Below are 20,773 nucleotides of genomic sequence, written 5' to 3'. Positions count from 1 at the left end.
TCATCCCTGTAAACAAACATGAATATTTGACATTTCGGCAAGATCACACTTGCCATATTCATGTGCTCTGCTTGGTAGCTGAACTACAGAGTATTTTTTCTGAAGAACGACCTCCTGGATGACTTACATTATTCTTTTCTCTTTCAATTTTATGTGTATTTATTGTAACATCCTTCTATAATGTTTGTTTGAAGGTGGTTGACAATGTTTCTTGGTGTATTTCATCAGTTCGGACTTCCATTGTCTAATATAATATAAATTGATTTGAAAACCCTGAAAAAAAATTAAAAAATTAAAAAGATTAACCGAAAATAACAATTTTATTAAACGAAAAACTGAAATTACAAAGAAATAACATACAAGCAACAACCAAACAAATAAACCACAGTATCCATCACAACAGTGATGGATACTGATCTCTACAAAATATCGAAGAGGTGCTAGGTGCTTCAGGAAGTTGTACCAGACTTGAAAAAACACTAAGTCTATTTTACGGAAAAAGAGAGATCATCACTAACACCGCACCACAGTAAGCCCCCTTACTTGTATGGACTACCCAAAATCCACAAAAAGGATGTTCCGCTCAGACCGATCATTAGCTCCAGAGATTCACCCACTCAGAACTTGTCCAGATTTTTACTACCAATAATTAAAGCACTGCAAGGTAAAACATCATCTTTTGTGAAAAATTCAAGGCATTTCGTTGAACTACTAGGGGATATCAAAGTCAAAGAGCAGGATCAACTGATCAGTTTCGACGTGAAAAGCCTCTACACCAACGTTCATGTCGACGAAGCACTTCAAATCATACAGAAGAAGCTATCCGAAGATGGAGACCTGAAAGATAGAACAAACATACCGATACAAGTAATCATGGAATTCCTAGGATGCTGTGTACGAAACTGCTACTTTCAACTGAAGGACGAATTCTTTACACAAGATGAGGGACTGCCAATTGGATCGCCACTTTCACCTGTTATAGCCAATATATATATGGAGTGGTTTGAAACTCTGGCCATTGAAGAAGCCCACAAGAAGCTCCGAGTCTGGTTGAGGTACGTAGACGACACCTTCATAATATGGAACCATGGGAATGCCGAACTAGACACTTTCCTGAAGCACATCAACAACGTAAGTCCTTCCATCACTGTTACAATGGAGAAGGAAGTCCACAACGAATTGCCTTTCTTAGACTTATTGGTGAAGAGGACCAACACTAAATGGGAAAGATCTGTATATCGAAAACCCACTCACACAGGACAATATCTGAACCAGAAATCCAACCACCATCAATCGACTAAGAGAGGAATCATCAAGACTCTACTAGACCGTGCTTTTAGGCTCTGTAATACAAAGGAAGATCTCGAAAAGGAACTAGGCATCATCAAAAATGACCTTCAACGGAATGTTTACTCCAGAGTTATGGTAGAATAGGCCTTAACTAGAAGACAGCAAGAACTCCACAAGAAAGAGAAGCCGTCACAACCAGTACTTCCCTACATCAGAGGATTATCGGAAAGGATAAGAAGGATTGGGTCCAAGTATAACATCAGGACCTGCTTCAGATCTGGGAACACTATCCGTAGCAGCCTCACGAAAACCAGGCCACCAAACGCGGACTGCGATTCCAAGAATTGCATTTATCGGATACCCTGCGAGTGCGGAGAATCATACATCGATGAAACAAAGAGGCCATTGAAAGTTCGCATTGCTGAGCACAAAAAACACACACAGCGAGGAGAAACCAGCAAATCCGGAATAGCAGAGCATGTTTGGACTCATCAACATAACATCAAGTGGGCTCAAGCTGAAATCATCCACAAAGAGGAACACTGGTTTAGGAGAAAATTCAAAGAAGCCGCGTATATGTTGTCCAACAACGCATTTAGTCAAGCCAGCGTAGAGATACGTAACATATGGAAACCTCTTATCAAGCGAAAAACGACCCATTCCCGCCAAACGGTCATCTCCCGCTAAAACCAATGAAGCGGAAAGAGTAAAGAGGGGATAGGTGAAAGCACTCGAATGACCTATAAGTAGTTAGATTTCGGGGGAATAAGTCCAGTTATCACCCGAAGACGATTGTGGATACTAACAATCGAAACGTCGTGTCATAACTTGGTTTGAAATCTTTTTAATTTTAATTTTTCATTTTTTGTTAATAATATTTTTTAATTTTAATTTTTTAGCTTTTATTAATATTTCAATTTTTTATTTTTTTTTGTTTGGTTGTTGCTTGTATGTTATTTCTTTGTAATTTCAGTTTTTTGTTTAATAAAATTGTTATTTTCAGTTAATCTTCTTTAATTTTTAAATTTTTTTTTCAGGGTTTTCAAATCAATTTATATTATATTAGACAATGGAAGTCCGAACTGATGAAATATCCTTCTATAAGTGTATCTCTTTGGTTATTAAACAGAGAGTTTATTTCTTGAATTTACACAGAGTTTTCGAAATTCAGACCAGAAAAAGTAAAACATTAAGAAGCTTTCTTTCCTTTTCTAGGTCACAGCAAAGTCGAGATATCTCCATAAAGTTATTGTGGTTCACACATTCATTATAACTTGTTATCCATACACTGCATATAGATTTCGAATTTTGTTTATGATTTTTTTTTAAAATTGTAGCTAGTCATTGGAAAACATATGACTTTTCAGATGGCATTGTATTACTATGTCCTGTAGCTATTTTGGTAAGGTACCCAAAGGCACACAATCTACATATCAGTCCCAATACCCACTGTCTCGATATATTTTCTGAGGTCTTGATATACTTGATATGAACTCGCTCCTTTATTATAAAATAACCAAAAATTGTATTAAACAAAAACTTGATAATTTTCTGTGGTATTGAGGTGAAAAGAAAGCTCTCAAAAAATGTTTTTCTCCCTAAATTCAACGTTTACGATTATCTCATCTAAGATGTGCATCTTTTCAATATGGGGCAAAAGTTGGGTCTATAATTAATTTGGCAGAAGTCTATTCCTCAATAATTTCTACGAGAAATGAGCGATGCCTTTTATATTATGTACATAGTAAATTACTTTAGCATTCAAATAATACAAATTACAATTGTCATATGAAATTATGATTACAAAACATTTACATTTTAATTATATCAATATCATTTTATTGGGAAGTTGTAAGTGAACTCTTGAATTTATTACCCTTGATTCGTTTTTCAATATTGATTTTGAAACAATGTTAATGCTTCATTCATAGAATACAGCTACTGGTATGATTGTTTCGATTTTTGAAACACTTATATATTTCAGAAAAGATACCTCGAAAATAATCTTGTCTGACTTATACAATAAATAACATAATTAATCCTAATAATTTGCAACAAAAGGCGAAAATGCTTGGCTATTGTCAAATAATATTTATTCATTCTGTATTTTTTTTGTATTTAGAAGATTAACAAAAATTTTTTTTTCAGCGAAATATTGGCGTGATACTCTCGATGATGTACAATTTGAACAACGAAAATTCGTGCTCAAGGATGTTAAATGTTTATTAATTATATTTTATTATAATTTTGTAAATTGTTCCCCATGTAAATATTCATAATATGTATATATTTTGAATTAATTGAATCTCAATATATTTTTTATTATATTTACTTTTGTTGTTATAAAAGAGTTGGTTTATTAACTATTTCAATCTTTTGTTAATTAATGCAGGTTTTGAAGCATTTTTTTGTAGATACTTCTGTATAATGAAGTTTTTTTTTAAATTAATGAAATCTGTTTCTATGTTGGTAACTGTTTTGGTTTTTAAAATGTTTTTTACATACATATATACATTATCTGTGGAAAAATAAATTAGGGGTGTAATGACACTTCCAAAATACAAATCATGAAATTATAAAACAACAACAAAAATTAATTGGCGCTCCGGGGCGACTTCATTCATTCCAGTGGCGCATTCAATTAAAAAACAATTTGGATAATTACTAAAAATATAGAATTTATGAATTTCATTTGTGTTGAATTATTAACAGAAGATTGAAAAATTCTTTGGAAAATATTTGCACATTATGGTCATTGTGTTCAATCTCAAAGGGGATGTGATAACTTACATTTTTCACGTTATCACTGCCATAGAAATTTGCGGTTTTTCTTAATATTTCAATTGAAAGGGATATATTCTTAGGAGATATTAATTTTTGGGAAAGAAAGGTTATGGCTTTCTACTTCTTCATCTTTATACAAAAAAATGATTGTAATCCAAACATTCGTTAAGGAAATCAGATATCTTTCACGGAATTACAATACAGTAAATGAAAGAGGTAAAACTTCATATTTGCCTTATTGCCTCTTTGGCATAAATCTGGATACTATTTCAAGATGAAGATTCCTACATTTTTTGTATGAAGTTGGAAAGGTATAAATACAAAACATTTCCCATAAAAATATTGTAATTAGTGTACGAAATCAATTTTCTCCAAGTTGGTCACGAGAGCAAGTTTTGCACTCAAGTATAAAAGGTAATGAAAAAAAAAATGTTTCAAAGAACTTCATAAAACCGACCTTGAAACATTTTTGAAGTTTGTTATTCAAAATAGCTTCCATATGCAATCGATATGACTTTCTAGTTTCGCTTCATTTTTGAACCTCAAACTAGTTTACACATTTTCCTTCACTTAAAAGTTGTACTTCAAGAAGAATGCTTATACAGTATTTATACATAAATTATATTTTTATAAAAATGTGAATACTATTATATTTACTATTTTAATAAATTATTACTAGATTGTTAAGATTCGTTTTATTTTGAAATATCATTATTTAGTGAATAAAGGAAATGAGAGACATGTTATAGAAATAATTTAAACTTTATTTGAAACAGTTCAAATTTTGGACTGCTGATTTCATTATTGATGATTAGGTCAGCAACTTTACAGTTTGTTAGTAAAAAAAAATGATGATTCATAACTTGTCCTGCATTAAGATACTAGGACCAAATATTTTCACATGATTTCAACAGTCCATCGATTATGAAACTAATATATTTTATTTACAATAAATATGATCTGATAATATTTACTCTTCTGTTGATTGTTCATAATTGATTATTTATTTATATATTTATCAATTTTGGGAATTAATTGATCACAATCATTTTCAAATACAAACAGATTTTTGTATATTTCCAGTGGTTCCCAAAGTTAAATATTTTGTGCATTTGTTCAAGTGCAATTTAGTAGAAACATTTATCAGAGATCTACCTAGTGAATATACTATCAGAATTGGAACAATGTAGCTATTTTCTTTCTTTTTCAACTTGTTATTCAGTTGTCTAATATTAAATTTTGTTCGAGTTTGAAAAAAGTCTTCGAAACAAAAATGAGTTAACCATATTGTTAATCTAATACTATCAATCTATTCAAAAATTGGAAGTACTTCTTCGGAAGTTGTGAGCAAAGAATCACAAAAGTTTGTATAAAATGTGTTTTTTCACATTATGCCCTACTTCAAACGGGTCAAGGAATGAACTATATTTCATAAATACACTTCCTAATGAATATTTTGTCGTCAAAATAATGTTAATAAAAAGACTACTCCAAATTCAAAAGTAGGACATGCTGCCTCAATTTTTCATGTTTCCCAAGTTTTCAAAAGTTGGATGTTGAAAGTAGGTACCTTCGAAATATTCATCTGTGATGCAGGTTATCTACATAAATGAAGTACCATTATAGACATGGTAATCTATATAGTAATGGTAATTCTCATGATTTTGAAAATGATGAAAGTCTGCATACATGTATAGTTGGACTTTTCCGAAGGTTCCTTTTGTTTTATATTAACAATCTGATGCATTATGTAGATATTCCGCTGTTTTATAATATTAAACAGAGCTAGTTGCATGGTGAGATGTACAGTGACTATCTGACGAGCATACGGACAAAGGAACTGGACTGTATGCCATGGTGTTATAATCTGTGCAGTTGAGATACAGCCTAGAACTGGTACGATCACATTCTGGGCAGGATCTTTTTTTCTTTTTACTCCTCCTGAACAAATCGTAGGCACATCTACAAAAAAATATTACATGCAATAACCAATCGGTTGGATATTTTTTGGTGTATTACATTTAATAATAAAAACAACTGCAGCGGGAACAACACTTTTATTTGGCAAACTATTCGCTTTCATGGAAATTATTTCAATGACAGGAGCTACCGAAACATTATGATTGGTGAGATATTGTAATCAGAATCGTATACACAAGGGATACTTAATCTTCACATAGTTTATGTCCTATATTTCAAACAGAAATAAAATTGTTCATCAAGATTATCATCTGCATTTGCAATTTTGGTAAGACCAAATTGAAAGATTTCAAGTAGACAAATGATGATATCGTTTTGTGTAAGGATTATGTCTTTGGACATTCAATTCTTGAAGAAGTAGTAAAATTTGAATATTTTTTATGGCTATCAAATATGGTAAACTGATACTAGTAGTGTATCTGAAATCTGAATATAAATGAACAGTAAATTGGCTCTGATTGAAAAAAGATTGAGAATATACTTCCGAGAGACAAGTCTTGTCTCCTTTGATAATAATATTCGGAAATTATGAATCCAGCATTAGACTTTGCAAAAAACCATCAAATTGACAGTTCTATTCAATAAGGGCCAATTTATACATCTTAGTCTTTGTTTTGGTTTTAATTTTAGTCTCAAGAAAAATAGTTCAATGTGTACGTTTCCATAAAAGCATTTATACACAGTTTTATGTCCTTGTCTGAGACTAAAAGACCAGTAAGACAACTTCGATATTATCCAATATGTCCACAAAGAGGTTATTTCTCAAACCAATCTAATTGAATAGCTTACAACTATGGGTCTTCCTACAGGGACTTCCGAACTTTGACAATTGATAACGGCCATTTTTTTGAAGATACATCTGTCAAAGTAGTTGTCATTTATTCAGTCTGTTTTGCCAGATCACCATGGACGGATATAGCATTCAACAGCATGTGCAAATGATAATATTGTTTTATCAAATAATGGTCGCCATAATCGTCCTACCGAGAGGACTATTCGCAATGTGGTAGATAAATTTGAGTCCACTGGTTGAGTAAACGATCGACCAACATCCATACGTAGACGAATCGCAAGATCTGTCGAAAATATCGCCGCTGTCTGTGAGAGTGTCCTGGCGAATCCGAGGCAGTCGATTTAGCGTCGCTCACAAGAACTCGGCCTTTTGCAGACCACAACTTCACAATTTTGCGTCGCGACAAAACTCAACTGACACAGAAACTGAAGATAAACGACCATAGACAACGACGTGTGCTCGCTGAATGGGCTCATGAGCAGTTGGCAATTGACCCTAATTTTCATCGAAAAATCATCTTCAGCGATGAGGCCCATTTCTGGATAAATGGGTATGTGAACAACATGAAAATCCTGGAAATTAAATTAATTTGGAAAAACGTTCTCAGGAAGTTTATTCCACATAAACAGAGTTCTTCAAATGAAAGCGTTCTTAAACAGTGAAGGTCGAAGTGTACTGAGTTGAACCTTAAAACGATGAGCAGCCACAGTCCGTCGCGTATTTCAGATGTGTACCACTCTTTGTAGAATCAAATATGCCAAGTCACTTAAACTCTCGTGAAAGTATCTATAACAGAGAGACAAATCTCTACTTCGATGTTCCAGACTATCAAGATTGCAAGTGATGTTCGTGTCTCCAATCAGGCGAATAACTCTTTTCTGGATGGAATCCAGCAGCTTCAAAATATGCTTAGGGGTGGAGCTCCAGACATGTGAACAATACTCCAAATAAGGTCTGATAGGTTTGTACAGTTTTCTAGTTCAGAACAGTGTTCCAAGCTTTTGAGACGCAGCAGCCTTTGCAATTCCAGCGACATGATTCTGCCAAAACATATTGGTGTCCATTTAACCCCCCAACAAACTTATCGAAGAAGAAAGCGGAACTGTCTGTCACCAAAAACGCTAACTTATAAGTTATTCTGTTTTTTGGTTTTAATCAAAAAATAAAATTAAATATACCTAGTTTCTTAGAGGCGAAAACGGGGATTAAAAATCTTTAAACGCTTTATTCTACAGCTTGAAAAATGTCATTTTTTTGTTTTTTGATATTTCCTTGCATAACGTTAGAAAGGATTTGAATGGGCTTTAAAGTGGTCGCAATTTTTTGCTAATTTAACCCACTTTATATCTTTCACGGTTCTCGATTTTCCTATGCTGACTCTCCTTTTCTCAAAAACGCCGCAAATGACCGTCGGTACTGTAATGGGTTATTATTGTCAACTAGATGAGGGTAAAATATTGTACTGAATTGATTTCCACAATAGTAGCCAATAGTCTCTCTTGATATCATGTTCTGTTTCGATGCGTAATATTTTTATGGTTAAATAAAATGTTCATTTATGAAAAACGTCTTGTAACACCGTAGAATACAAAATAAATATATTTACCTTGCGTGAAGAATATGCGCACAAGGCAAGGCTTCGAGGGATTCACTTTCAAGGCCATAAGGTGACCCACAACCTGCACACTGAAGGTCAAGGTCTTCCTGTAGCCTAAGGGCAACTCTTTCATGGTGTAATTTTTGGTCTTCATCTCCTAATGAATGGTATATTCGGGATAAGCGGATTCGAACCTTACGTACCAACAGCTGAAATGAATGTTATTTTTTTTGTAGATAATTAACAAAATGATTCTATGAAGTTTAATAGGTAGTGAATTCCAGTTGAATTGAAAATAATGTCCTCTATGCTATCCTGGTGAAGGTTTCTAATATTTTTCATGCAGCTGATTTTACTTAAAAAAATATTTATTATATATATATATAAATATATAAAAAAATATATAAAATACATATTGTAAAAAAGACTAGAAAATCTACGAACGTATTGAAATGAATGAACTAGACAAAATGAAGTTGCTTCTTTCATTAAAGTCAATGGGACTTTTCATAACGCACACAAACACGTAGGTATGGTATATACCTATGTATTATGTGCGTTATGGAAAACTATTTTGAATATTGGTTGTCAAGATCAACTATATTTCAATGAAATATAAACCAATTGTGCCTTCAATAATGCCTACCTTAGCACCTACTGAACTGGCGACTTCCAATAACCTGGTGTTGAATTCAAGAGGTCTACAGTTACATATTTTGTGTTGAAGTCTTAAAGCCTCGAGACATCGCGCTGCTCCATCCATTGATTCCATCTGGATCACTCTATCTCCCATGGCTGCCGCGGAACCCATTGCTGTTTCATACTGTCGAAATGCTTTCTGTACCAAAAAATATAACCCATTGTTAAGTATCTGTTTTTTTAAATTTGAATTCGAAGATTGTTCAGGTCTACTACTAGTACTAATCTAAGTATTTAGTTATAGGCATTGAAGACGGACGGTAGTTGGATGGTTAGCGCAAGTAAATCAGAGATCAAACAGAAATGTGCCCTGGTGGAATGAAGATCTGGCGAGGATGAGACAAAAAACTAGAATAGCCTTCAAATGTGCAAGGAAATCAGGTTCATGGGATCAATACAGAAGGTCCCTAACTGAGTATAACAAAGTCCTGAGAAAATCCAAGAGAGATACGTAGTGAAGGCAATGTGAGGAGGTCGAACAGACCCAAGCATGTGCCAGGCTCTACAAAATACTCTCGAAGGAACCTCAGGTCTCAATAAATAATCTGAAAACAAATACGGGGGAGTATACAAAAACCGGAGAAGAGACTATCAGAGAGCTTTTCCTGAGCGAATTCATAACTGGAGACCCCGAAAAGGGCATCCAGGGAGGACTGGCAAATGACAAATAAGGTGATAGATATGGAGAAAATTAAATGGGCTGTAAACTCATTTCAACCCTATAAGTCGCCGGGACCAGATGGCATATACCCAGTAATGCTTCAAAAATGACCGGAAGTACTTTTCAAAAAATTGTGTATAATTCTCAGGGCAAGCTTAGCACTGGGACACATACCAAACACTTGGACACTGATCAGGGCCACCTTCATTCCGAAACCTGGGAAAATCGGACAGGACTCGGCGAAGGCTTTGAGACCAATTAGTCTCATGTCATTTGCGTTGAAAACTCTAGAAAAACTACTTGACAGGCATATCAGGGACGTATCACTGGCTATCAGACCATTACATCGAGACCAATATGCATACAGGTCAGGTATGTCAACAGAAACGGCTCTATGTCGGGTAACAGAAAAAGTAGAATATACTTACAAAAACAAGGAAGTACTTCTAGCTGCTTTCTTGGACATTGAGGGCGCATTTGATAATACGCCGTTAGAATCAATCATCCAGGCGTCGAGAAGAAGAGGGATCGACAAGACAAGCTCTAGGTGGATAGACTACATGCTTAGGGGAAGATTGGTGTATACAACCATTATGGTGGAAACAGTCGTGGCACGGGTAGCAAGGGGCTGTCCTTAGGGGGGGGGTTTTATCCTCCTATCTGGACGAGCTACTATGTCTCTTGAACCATAATGGGTATGACGCACTGAGCTATGCAGACGACTTAAGTCATCTTAGTCCAGGGTAAATACAATAATGTAGTGATGGGATGCATGCAGCAGACCCTGAACATTATAACAAGATGGACCGAAGAAGAAGGGCTTAACATAAGCCCATCCAAATCAACCATAGTAGCATTCACCAAGAGGACTAAAACGGAGGGTCTCGGACCTCTAAAACTTCGAGGTGAAGAAATACAAGTGTCGGGGGAGGTTAAATATCTGGTAGTAATCCTAGATTCCAAACTGACCTGGAACCAACACTTGGACAGGATAAAGAGGAAAGCGGAGGTAGCACTGATGCTCGCCAGACGCACCTATGGAAAAACATGGGGGCTAAAACCAGACATGGTATATTGGCTATACACGATGGTGGTTAAACCCATGATAACATACGCATCTCTGGTCTGGTGGCCAAAGATGAAGCAGGCGACCGCCATCAACAAACTAGGCAAGGTGCAAAGACTTGCATGTTTGGGAATAACGGGAGCAATGAAAACTACCCTCCTTTACACTTTGTGATGATGGGGGAGGCCAGGATGGGCCAATTCAGACTGGAAAACTCACCGAACTACAAAAGATCGGACCGAACAGAAATTTCGGAACAAGTGGAGGAGCAGATATTGAATATGTACGGACCACATGACACCAAAGTTCACCTTTAACACAAACTTCATGGCCAAAATCATAAGCCGTGAAGAGTGGAAGAACATTAGACATCTCGAAAACATGTTTAGAAAAAACACCTGGTATACAGATGGATCGAAGACCAAACATAGAACGGAAGCTGGAATATACCAAGCGGATAGAAATCTAAACTACAGCTATCCGTTAGGACTATACACATCCGTCTTTCAGGCGGAAGTGTATGGTATCTTGCAGTGTGCAAGGCTTATTAAATTGAGACCTCAAAGAAATGAGCGGATCAATATTTTTACAGAGAGCAAGAGCGCACTAGGGGCTCTGACAAACCCGAAGGTGACATCAAAACTGGTCTGGGAATGCCATGAAGAACTGAATGAACTTGCAAACAGGAACAAATTAACTTTGTACTGGGTGCCAGGGCATTCAGGAATCACAGGTAATGATAAAACTGATGAATGCGCTAGACGCGGATCATCAACTTCATATATAGGTCCTCAACCAGCTCTGGGGGTACCAAAATCATTGGTACGAAACCAGATTAGGACATTGACCAATAAGAAGCACACAGAGTACTGGACAAAAGTACCTGGCAACAAACACAGTAAAACCTTCATTAGGGAACCGTCCGAGAAGAGAACCGAAGAACTACTTCAATATAGTAGGGATCGGCTCAGAATAATTACAGGGTTACTAACCGGTCATTGTCCGCTTAGAAGACACCTGAATAAAATGGGGCTGTACAACGAAGACCTCAGCTGCATATTATGCAACGAAGGGATAGAAACAGCTCTACACATCTTATGTGAATGTGAGGCACTGAATCACAGGTGGCAGGCAATATATGGACTAACAAAATTACGCCCAGAAGAATATGACGAACATCCAACACGGAACCTGTACAAACTAGTACAGGGAACGAGACTGATGGAATGGGTGTCATGAGAACATAATAAGCAATAAGCCCAAGAGGCTGCAGTGTTTTCTGAAGACATGGAGTAAATGGACAAGTCAGACAGCTTCCAAGGTACAACAAAAAGTGGTTCGTTCTACACATTCAATCGATCGCTATGTGGAAGGGTGATTCGACCTCGACGTGACGACCGAACGATCCGTTTTTATTGCATATCATCCAACCCGTGCTAGGAATTGCATGTTAAAAGGTAAGCTCGCACAAGTTTCGACTTCTGAGAGTTGTCTTTTGTAAGGGGCGATAGCTGGTTCAAATAATAGGAAAAAATAGTTTCTTATTGTTGGTTGTTACGTTCAATTTGAATAAAAAAACCTTGATATGGATTCAAAGGGTAAACTATTCGATAAGGCAATTATGATAAGGTAGGGTCAGGTTAGGATTAGGTCAAGAGTGAGTGGGTCTATTCGACCCTCCACCGCAACCTGCAAGGTTTATTGTGACTGATACCATTTCAAACTCGACCAAATAAATCCAGCTTTTTGATAAATCCGATTAGTGTATATGGTGAGTGATGTTTCAGGTCAGATGGTAGAAGTGTGGTTCTACCAAACTCTGAAAACCTGATTCGGTCTACAGCGGGGCAGGCACGAAGTATATGCTCTGCTGTTTCATCATTTTCCAAACAGAGGCGACACACACTGTCTTCCGACAGTCCGAGTCTCTGCATATGATGCAGATACAGGTGTTCAATGTTTGTTTGGCAAAGCATATAGCAATGCCAAAGATATGTTCTGGTCCCATGTAGCTACTTGCAGCACCCTCCTTTGCAAGATTATGAAAAGTAGATTTATAGTCAAATGCGTTCTTAGGATCCTAACTAGGGGAGCACCACAAATAATCGTCGGAGAAATGGAGGGAAAAAGTGAAAGCGAAGATTTTGTAACAACTCCTATTCCTTTGTCTGTAGTAACTAGATAATAAGTTCGAAATGTTCGACGCCTCAAACTTCTAGAAAATCTTCCTTCTAAAGAGAATCTGTGCAGAATGTGTATTAGAAAACCCTTGACTTCTAGGAAAGAAGATGATTTGAAGTTTGTTGTTACTAATTTCAGTGTGAAACTAAACAATTGTTGAACAAACCAAGCGAGTTATAAAACTTTGCTTCAAGGAGCACACATCATTAAAAACGGGTTTTTCCAACCCTATCTGGAAAAAGATAAAAAATGAATTAAATTTATTCGATATGTCTAACAGAAATCAAAAGTGAAAACTACCGAGGAGAGATACGTACGTATAAGAAAATAAATATTTCGAAATTAAATTTCGGAATCTCTCCCAACTACCTACACTTTACCAAAACCTACTGTAGTTTTTACTTTTGATTTCTGTTAGAGTTTTGGTATATGGGATGTTTCTTCCCCGCTTGGGGTTTTGTTCACGGGATGGAGCTGTTACTAGTTAAAAATCTTTCTCTTAGAAGAAGGTTTCATACAACGTTGCGGAACCGTGTTGAAATTAATTGAGTGCGAGGCACTTTGCTGTCTGGGTAGGATCTTTCCTGTACTGACGAGAGGTAATACTTCGAAATCGCGGTCTGCAGATGATCTACTATTGAGAAACACTTGCGAGACTAACCTCTGTGAGGTATCTCACATGAATGTCTGCCGGATATAATTCAATATCCAGCGTGGTACTAGCCGGGGGAGTAGTTGTTTTTCGACAGACATTCACCAGAGCCAACTGTGTAGGTAGTTGACAGAGATCAATATTGGGAAATGTTATTTCGAAATATTTATTTTCTTATATTTAATATATACCAGACTTCTATGGAACCGAAAAATGTGGAGTTGAACAACCTCAATTGACAATTCACTTTTTTATTGGTTGCATGCTGAGTGAGGCACTGCCATCGAATGTGTGGAAGAAGAATACTTTAAGTTATACTTGAGTTGAAATAATAACAATTGTTGAATCAGTCAACAGCTACACATACAAATAAATCCACAATTTGGTTTATATTTTTTATATCACATACGCAGTCTCTTGACTATTTGTCAAATATACTCAAATATACTCTTCTACCTTATCTGCACAGACTTACGTTATGAATAATAATATGATTATATCTGAGCATTATTTGACAGTTCAATTTATATGTAATGTATGAATTTGATGATTTGAATGTCAAATTTCTGAGTAATAGTGACTTCAAATGACTATGATGAACAAAAAAGTAATACGTATGTACAGTATTTGTGTATAGCACAAACATGCGGCAAAAATTTAAGGGGCTATTGCTTAAACTACTCTAAGGATATTTAGCCCTTTGATGATATTTGATAGGATGCTTTGTTTCGAAGATACTGAGCCAAAAATAATTTCGACAATAACAATTTATTACAAAAATTACATGTACTGTTTCTTAATCAACAAGACATGTTGAAAATAACTACCCCCGCTTGGATGTGAGAATCAATCTCCTCATCGATTCCCGAACTTTTTCAAAAACACCAGGATCGTTTCTGATTGCGTTACACCCAGCAATTATCCGATTTCTCAAATCTTCCACATCTTCCACTGGAGTAGTATAAACTAATGACTTTAGGTGGCCCCTATTAGTTGGTAGGTCCAGTGTAGTACGCTATACTTTTATTTCAGCTACGTTAATAATTTTAAAATTAACAAAATTGTTATTGAAAGAATTGTTTTCGCCCTGTATCTTCGAAACAAAGCGCCCTATCAAAAATCATCAAAGGACAAAATATCTATAGAATAGTCCAAGGAATAGTTCCTTAATTTATTGTAGCATGTTTAATAAACACCCTGTATAATTATTGATAATGCCGTACATAGTGGACAGGGAAATACCACCCTATATATTGATATGACCACAAAAGTATTAATCAAAATCTGTTCTAATAAAAATAAAGTATTGATTAATAATATTCAAGATTTTCCAGGTCATCTATGTTAAATTTGATAGAGATCAATATGGATCTAACCATTTCATAATTCATCATTTTGAATGGACAGCAATTCAAAAGGATACGTGAATGAAGCAAGAAATTAAAATCAATATTTCAACATTCAATTCAATGGAAGCCGAAAATTGTGATTTGTAATTTTCTCAGTCTATTACTTTTTTCTTTTGTAGTTTCTAAAACCACATGAAATATTTTAAGTATTTGCATACATTATTTCTCCGAGGAAATGTAATTTTGTCGAGGAAATTGTATTTAGTTTTACCTGCGAGTATTCAACTTTATACGTTTTGTACTTCTGTTTGCGTTTTGTACTTCTGTAGGTGAAATCATATTCAACAAAAAATTAAAATTCGCAGCAAACAGAAACTGACATTGAGAAAGAAATGTGTGGGGTAAACAATGAAATATGAATAAATATTTAATGAATGACATTATTTAGGTACTTGAATAAGTTAGACAAAGAAATGAGATATATGAAGAAAGAAAGGGTAAAAAATCAAAGTAAACGAAAATAATTAAACACGAGTTCACTACAGTTAAATTATTTTCATTGTCGTCTTCAAGTCCGATTAGATAACAGATTGCTGATACTTGAGATCGGTGCCAGCAAAGCCATATCAAATACAAAACTTCAAAAACGAAATTAAAGTGCATTCAATCATTATATTTGTTTCGTTGGTTAATTTCAAGTACCTATATATAAAAATATTTTATCATAATTTTGAATATATTATTCATTTACCAAAATAAATAAAGCATATACTCACGTTAATATCAGATTTTTTTCTATAAATATCACCCATGATTCTAATACTCCTTGCGTAGGTCGCTTGATCACCAGACACCAGAGCTAACCTGGTAGCTTCCTGAAAGTTGAAGAAGAAATGTTGCCGGAAACACGGAAAATACAAAACCTGTTATACTTACGGAGCAATAGTCATGTGCGTCACCTAGTTCACCTTGTTTTCTGAGAGCTGATGCCATTTGGAGCAATGCAGCTCTAGAAAATAGACAGCCCTTTAATAAAGTACAATTTCATATCCACTAATTTTATTGAGATGAGGGAGTAGCGGCGAGGACCAAACAATTATTGAATTTTCAATCAAAAGTTTGAGATTCAAAAGTTCAATTAAAGATTATCAAACAGCGACAAGAAACTATTTTTTTTAAAATTAGAAAGCACTTAACAATACAAATTTTTGTTATGTGATTCAGACTTAAAGACGAAAAATTCTGAGCCAAAGAAAACCTCTTTTGGTCCCATAGGTGTCGAGATAAATACGTATCGGTTCATGTTTCGGCTCCCACTGAAGCAAAAGAGGTTTCGGGGTCAAATACCAAAATTGGTATAGTTTATACTCTGTCCATCTAAGCAACGGAGTGATCCAAAACATTATCATGCACGTGATCTCCCAGATAAGGTTGCTTGTATAGAGTCGCAGTAAGGAACGACCGATTTTTTCAATAATATGCGGCTGGATATAGGAGAAATTTTGAGATAGAGTGTAGGGCACAAATAAGCAGTTTCTTCAGCTGTATCAGTACCTACTCGACATTTTAAAAATTCTAAACTTTAAAATACCGTATATGTAGATACCACAGGCGTTAAAACGTAACTGACCACTGCGACACTGTAACAATGAATTCCGCCAGCCGATTGCAGTTAAATCTGATTGGCCAGCGTGATGAGGCTTGTTTAGTTTACCCAATAAATGCAAATGTGCGTGGTGATCGTTGATCACGTATCTATCTTTTTTTGGGTTACTTTGTTTGTTAGATGCTTTCTAATCCAAGAAATCAGTTTATTGGGGGTCCAAATTTTCCTAATCCGTATAAGAAGCCAAAAATGAAAAAATCTGTTACAATACCCATTGTGCATGATGGACAATTTTAAAAGAAACTTGGATTTGGGACAATATACCGAATGGTTTAAGAAATTTTAGAAAAAGTCCTATTTTGGACCAAAAATGGGGTTAGGTCAAGAAGATAGCACTTTAATATTGCAAATGATTCCTGTTTTAGTATTAGAATTTTATTTGATCAAAAAACAAAAAAAGAAAAAAATTATTTCAAATTTCCACAAAATTTGGTACTATTTTTGGTTCCTTTTAATGTTTTGACCGTTTCAATTTTCTACATCACGTTTCCATTTGATATTTCTTATAGAACCAAATTTATTTTTATTTGAATACAACACCAACACCTCTTCATGTATTTCTATCACCAAGTGATCATCTTTAAGAGGAAAATTAATCTTCCTCTTGAATATGATCACTTGTTGATCGAAACCGTTATTTTAACACCTCGACACGTGTTTCGATCACCAAGTGATCATCTCCAAGAGGAAGATGGAAGTGGAGTTTCAACGTTAACTTCAGGGTTGCAGAACTATTATAATCATACCTATGGTGCCTGGAGTTTAGGTCTCCTAATTGAAGAGACCGTGAGAGGTCGTAGGCCTTGGAAGCGTATTTAGCGCTCTTGTCTGCATCTTGAAGTCTGCTGAAGAGTTCTGATAGACCTACGTACACCTGAAGACGAAGCTTATTTATTATTGTAGAGAATGACTAATCAATAAAACATCCAAAATCATCATTTAAAAAAAGGTATGAATATGGATTTAAACTGATTAAATAGAATGGAAAAACTAAAAGTGGCTAAAACAACTAAAACAAAAATATCTATGTTTAGCATTGTGCTCTTTATTTCCAGAAGGTTCCCAGAGGTTAATTCAATTTCAATTCAAGAAATGTCTTTAGATTAAATGTTATTCTTTCCATAGTCAGTTTTTAGTCTTATGAAGATGAATTTTTATTGGCTATTTAGCAGGAGGCTAACCACTTGGTTAGGTTAGGTTAGGACAATTATCCTGAGAACCCAGATTGTGAAACTTATTTAGAGTTATGGAATGACACATAAGGTTTCTTAACATATAAACGAATATAATGAGAAACTTCAGATACTTTTATGCTCGTGAAAGGTAAGCAACAAGAAGTAAATGAAAAATCAGGAAAAGAAGCCTCATCACCACCATAAATAGGCCAATAGCAAGAAAAGGAATTAATATCCCTACAATTTATTCATATTAGTTCAGTTCAACTCAGGTTCCAGAAAAATCTGGATTTTCTAGGCATAAAGTTAACGAGGTCCTATGTGAACTTCATGGAGTTCGTGGTCCAGGAAGACCAGTCGGTAAAAGGAGTTTGTCATTGATATCACAAACATTATAGAGAATAGTACTTCCGAGTCTTTTATAGCCTCAGATATTGGCTGATGGTAGCACGATCTGAAACTAATTTTTCAGGATACCATCACGGCTCAATGGGGTTCTCAACTTAGGTGAAATGAATGAGTCATATACTTTATATTACACTACCACTGGAAATTGAAATAGTTGAAATTGGTTTTTCTGAATGCGATGTACTTAATGGAAAATTTCATACAGATTGATCTGGCCACCAGAACCCCAATAATCCTCGTTACTGTCAAATGAACATGTTACCATTCACAAAGAGAAGAGAAAGAGACTGTTGCAATTATATAGAGTTGTCATTTGTTCAGGCTGTTTTGTCATATCACAATGGACACGTGCATATAATAAAATTGTTTCATCAAAATGAGTGTTCTGTTCAGGAAACGTACCGCGCTCTTCGCCCATTTTACGGACTATTCGAAAGGTGGTGGATAAATTTGAGTTCACTGGTTTAGTAAACGATCGACCAATGCCCATACGTCGACGAAACGCAAGATCTGCCAAAAACATCGTCGCTGTCTGTGAGAGTGTGCAGGAGAATCCAAGGCAGTTGATTACGCGTTGCTCACAAGAACTCGGCCTTTCGCAGACCACAACTTGGAGAATTTTACGTCGTGATTTGGGCCTGCACCGGTACAAAATTCAACTGATCCAGAAACTGAAGGTGAACGACCATAGCCAACGATGTGTGTTCGCTGTGGAGCAGTTGGCAACTAACCCTAATTTTCATCGAAAAATCATCTTTAGGGATGAGGCCCTTTTCTGAATGAATGGGTACGCGAACAAACAAATTTGTCGAATTTGGAACAATATCAATCCACATTAGATCCAAGAGCGTCCAATGTATCCCGAAAAAGTCACTGTTTGTTGTGGATTTGGGGCTGGCGGCGTCATCGATCCACATTTATTTGAGAACGACGTTGGCCAAGCCATCACCAGGCCATCAACGGTAAGCACTATAGGTCAATAATTGCCAACTTCTTTTGGCCTGAATTGAATGATCTGGAACCAACGACATGTGATTCCAACAGAATATATATATATATATATATATATATATATATATATATATATATATATATACAGGGTGTCCCTGGACTTCCTCTTTTCCTCTCGGGAATGTATAGATGGGGTCAAAATATCACCAGTACTTCATATAACTTTTTTTCCTAAAATCCTTCGTTACCAAGTACGGGCCCTCGAAGTTACAAAATGAAAAATGTTTTTCTTTGATAACTTTTCAAGTGAATATTCAAAATCATCCAAATTTTGGTAATTGACTAAACAAATGAATTCCGTCGATGAGCTTTCATGCAGGAGTCAGTTGTTTTGCTACAAAGTCAGGAACGGACTACCCCCGATGGTCCACACCCCAAAACTTTGAAATGACAGATATTTTTCAATATTATTTGAAATGAATAATTATTAAAGCAGAAATAATAATGATAACGTTAATTCAACAACATTTATAACAGGAATAATACAAAGTATGCTAAAATGAAGTCGTAAACAAAAAGTACAGTACCTATATGGAAGTTTAAGTCACAATTGTGATAGCAGATATTTTTTCAAAAGAAATATCAAGTTCTGTAGATTCGTGGTGTTTTTAAACTAACAAGCTACTCTACTATGAAATATCGAATTCATTCCATATTTTGTATGTACATAATACGTGTGGAATAATCACGTTTTGTGTTGATCAGTTATCTGAATCTCATGAAACTCAACATTCGAATGTTTCAAATTCTTCTTCACAGCTAAACTGTTGAGGAGTTTCACTGATAATTATAATTTTATGGGAGAAATTCTTTAACACGAATCTAAATTTAGCTGAAAAAACGCACATCGGAAAAAATATTTACTATACTAATAAAAAGCAAACGAATGAACTACAAAAACGGCTGCACATGATCAGGTGAAAAATATCCAGGGAATAATTATGTTCCATTTCTTTCACAGATGTTGACAAAAAAACCTTTTAGAAAGTTTTGATAAAAAATGAGAAACTGGAATGCGATTTTGTTTTGTTGAGTGGTGCGTTGTCATATGACTATCATTGTATTGTCAATATTCTATAGGATATTTTGAATTTTTTTGATATGGCCGAACAGTTTTCATTCAATGAATATGCAGATATGCATGTATTTTATGGACGAGCATTTTGTAATGCTGCAGAAGCTCGTCGTCTGTATTCCGAGCATTTTCCCAATCGAACGGTACCGTCAAGAGAAACATTCGAGCGTGTCGATCGCAGCTTGAGGGAGACAGATATGTAATAATTGATAATTAATTTGAGCACGTTGTTTTATTTCGATATTATTGTAGGTACAGTTTTGCCAAAACGAGGTGGTGAGGGCGCTCCTAGGACTGTACGTACCGTTGTATTGGAGGAAAATATTTTGGAAGCCGTCGCTGATGATCCTTCAATGAGCATCAGAAATCTATCAGAACAGTTCCAT

At 35.4% G+C, this 20,773-nt stretch overlaps 2 protein-coding genes across 7 annotated transcripts in view; one reads left to right on the top strand and one right to left on the bottom strand.

Annotated features, from left to right (window-relative positions):
* The window catches only part of dia (diaphanous related formin 1), a 54,733-nt gene extending 49,972 nt beyond the window's left edge, over positions 1-4,761 (top strand). For all 5 annotated transcript variants that reach the window (XM_074184297.1, XM_074184296.1, XM_074184299.1 and 2 more), the window contains one exon: positions 3,439-4,761. Coding sequence is in view for 1 of the 5 variants with exons in the window: in XM_074184299.1 (XP_074040400.1) it covers positions 3,439-3,454 (16 nt within the window). In the remaining 4 variants the exon portion in view is untranslated. The remainder of the gene's footprint in view (positions 1-3,438) is intronic.
* A 46-nt stretch (positions 4,762-4,807) lies between these two features.
* Positions 4,808-20,773, bottom strand: part of LOC111505128 (43 kDa receptor-associated protein of the synapse homolog) — a 48,873-nt gene continuing 32,907 nt past the window's right edge. For both annotated transcript variants that reach the window (XM_023159886.2, XM_074184303.1), the window contains exons 7-12: positions 17,465-17,592; positions 15,989-16,061; positions 15,829-15,927; positions 9,091-9,282; positions 8,454-8,653; positions 4,808-6,036 (exon numbers count right to left, since the gene is read on the bottom strand). In XM_023159886.2, coding sequence (XP_023015654.1) covers positions 5,850-6,036; positions 8,454-8,653; positions 9,091-9,282; positions 15,829-15,927; positions 15,989-16,061; positions 17,465-17,592 — 879 coding nt within the window. In that variant the 3' untranslated portion in view covers positions 4,808-5,849. The remainder of the gene's footprint in view (positions 6,037-8,453; positions 8,654-9,090; positions 9,283-15,828; positions 15,928-15,988; positions 16,062-17,464; positions 17,593-20,773) is intronic.

The sequence above is a fragment of the Leptinotarsa decemlineata genome, unplaced genomic scaffold (assembly GCF_025532065.1).
Source record: "Leptinotarsa decemlineata unplaced genomic scaffold, Ldec_3_MD MMD2_tig00026354_RagTag_RagTag, whole genome shotgun sequence".
NCBI classification, from domain to species: domain Eukaryota; kingdom Metazoa; phylum Arthropoda; class Insecta; order Coleoptera; family Chrysomelidae; genus Leptinotarsa; species Leptinotarsa decemlineata.
The sequence above is the reverse complement of the archived record's forward strand: the minus strand, read 5'-3'. Positions and strand labels throughout refer to the sequence as shown.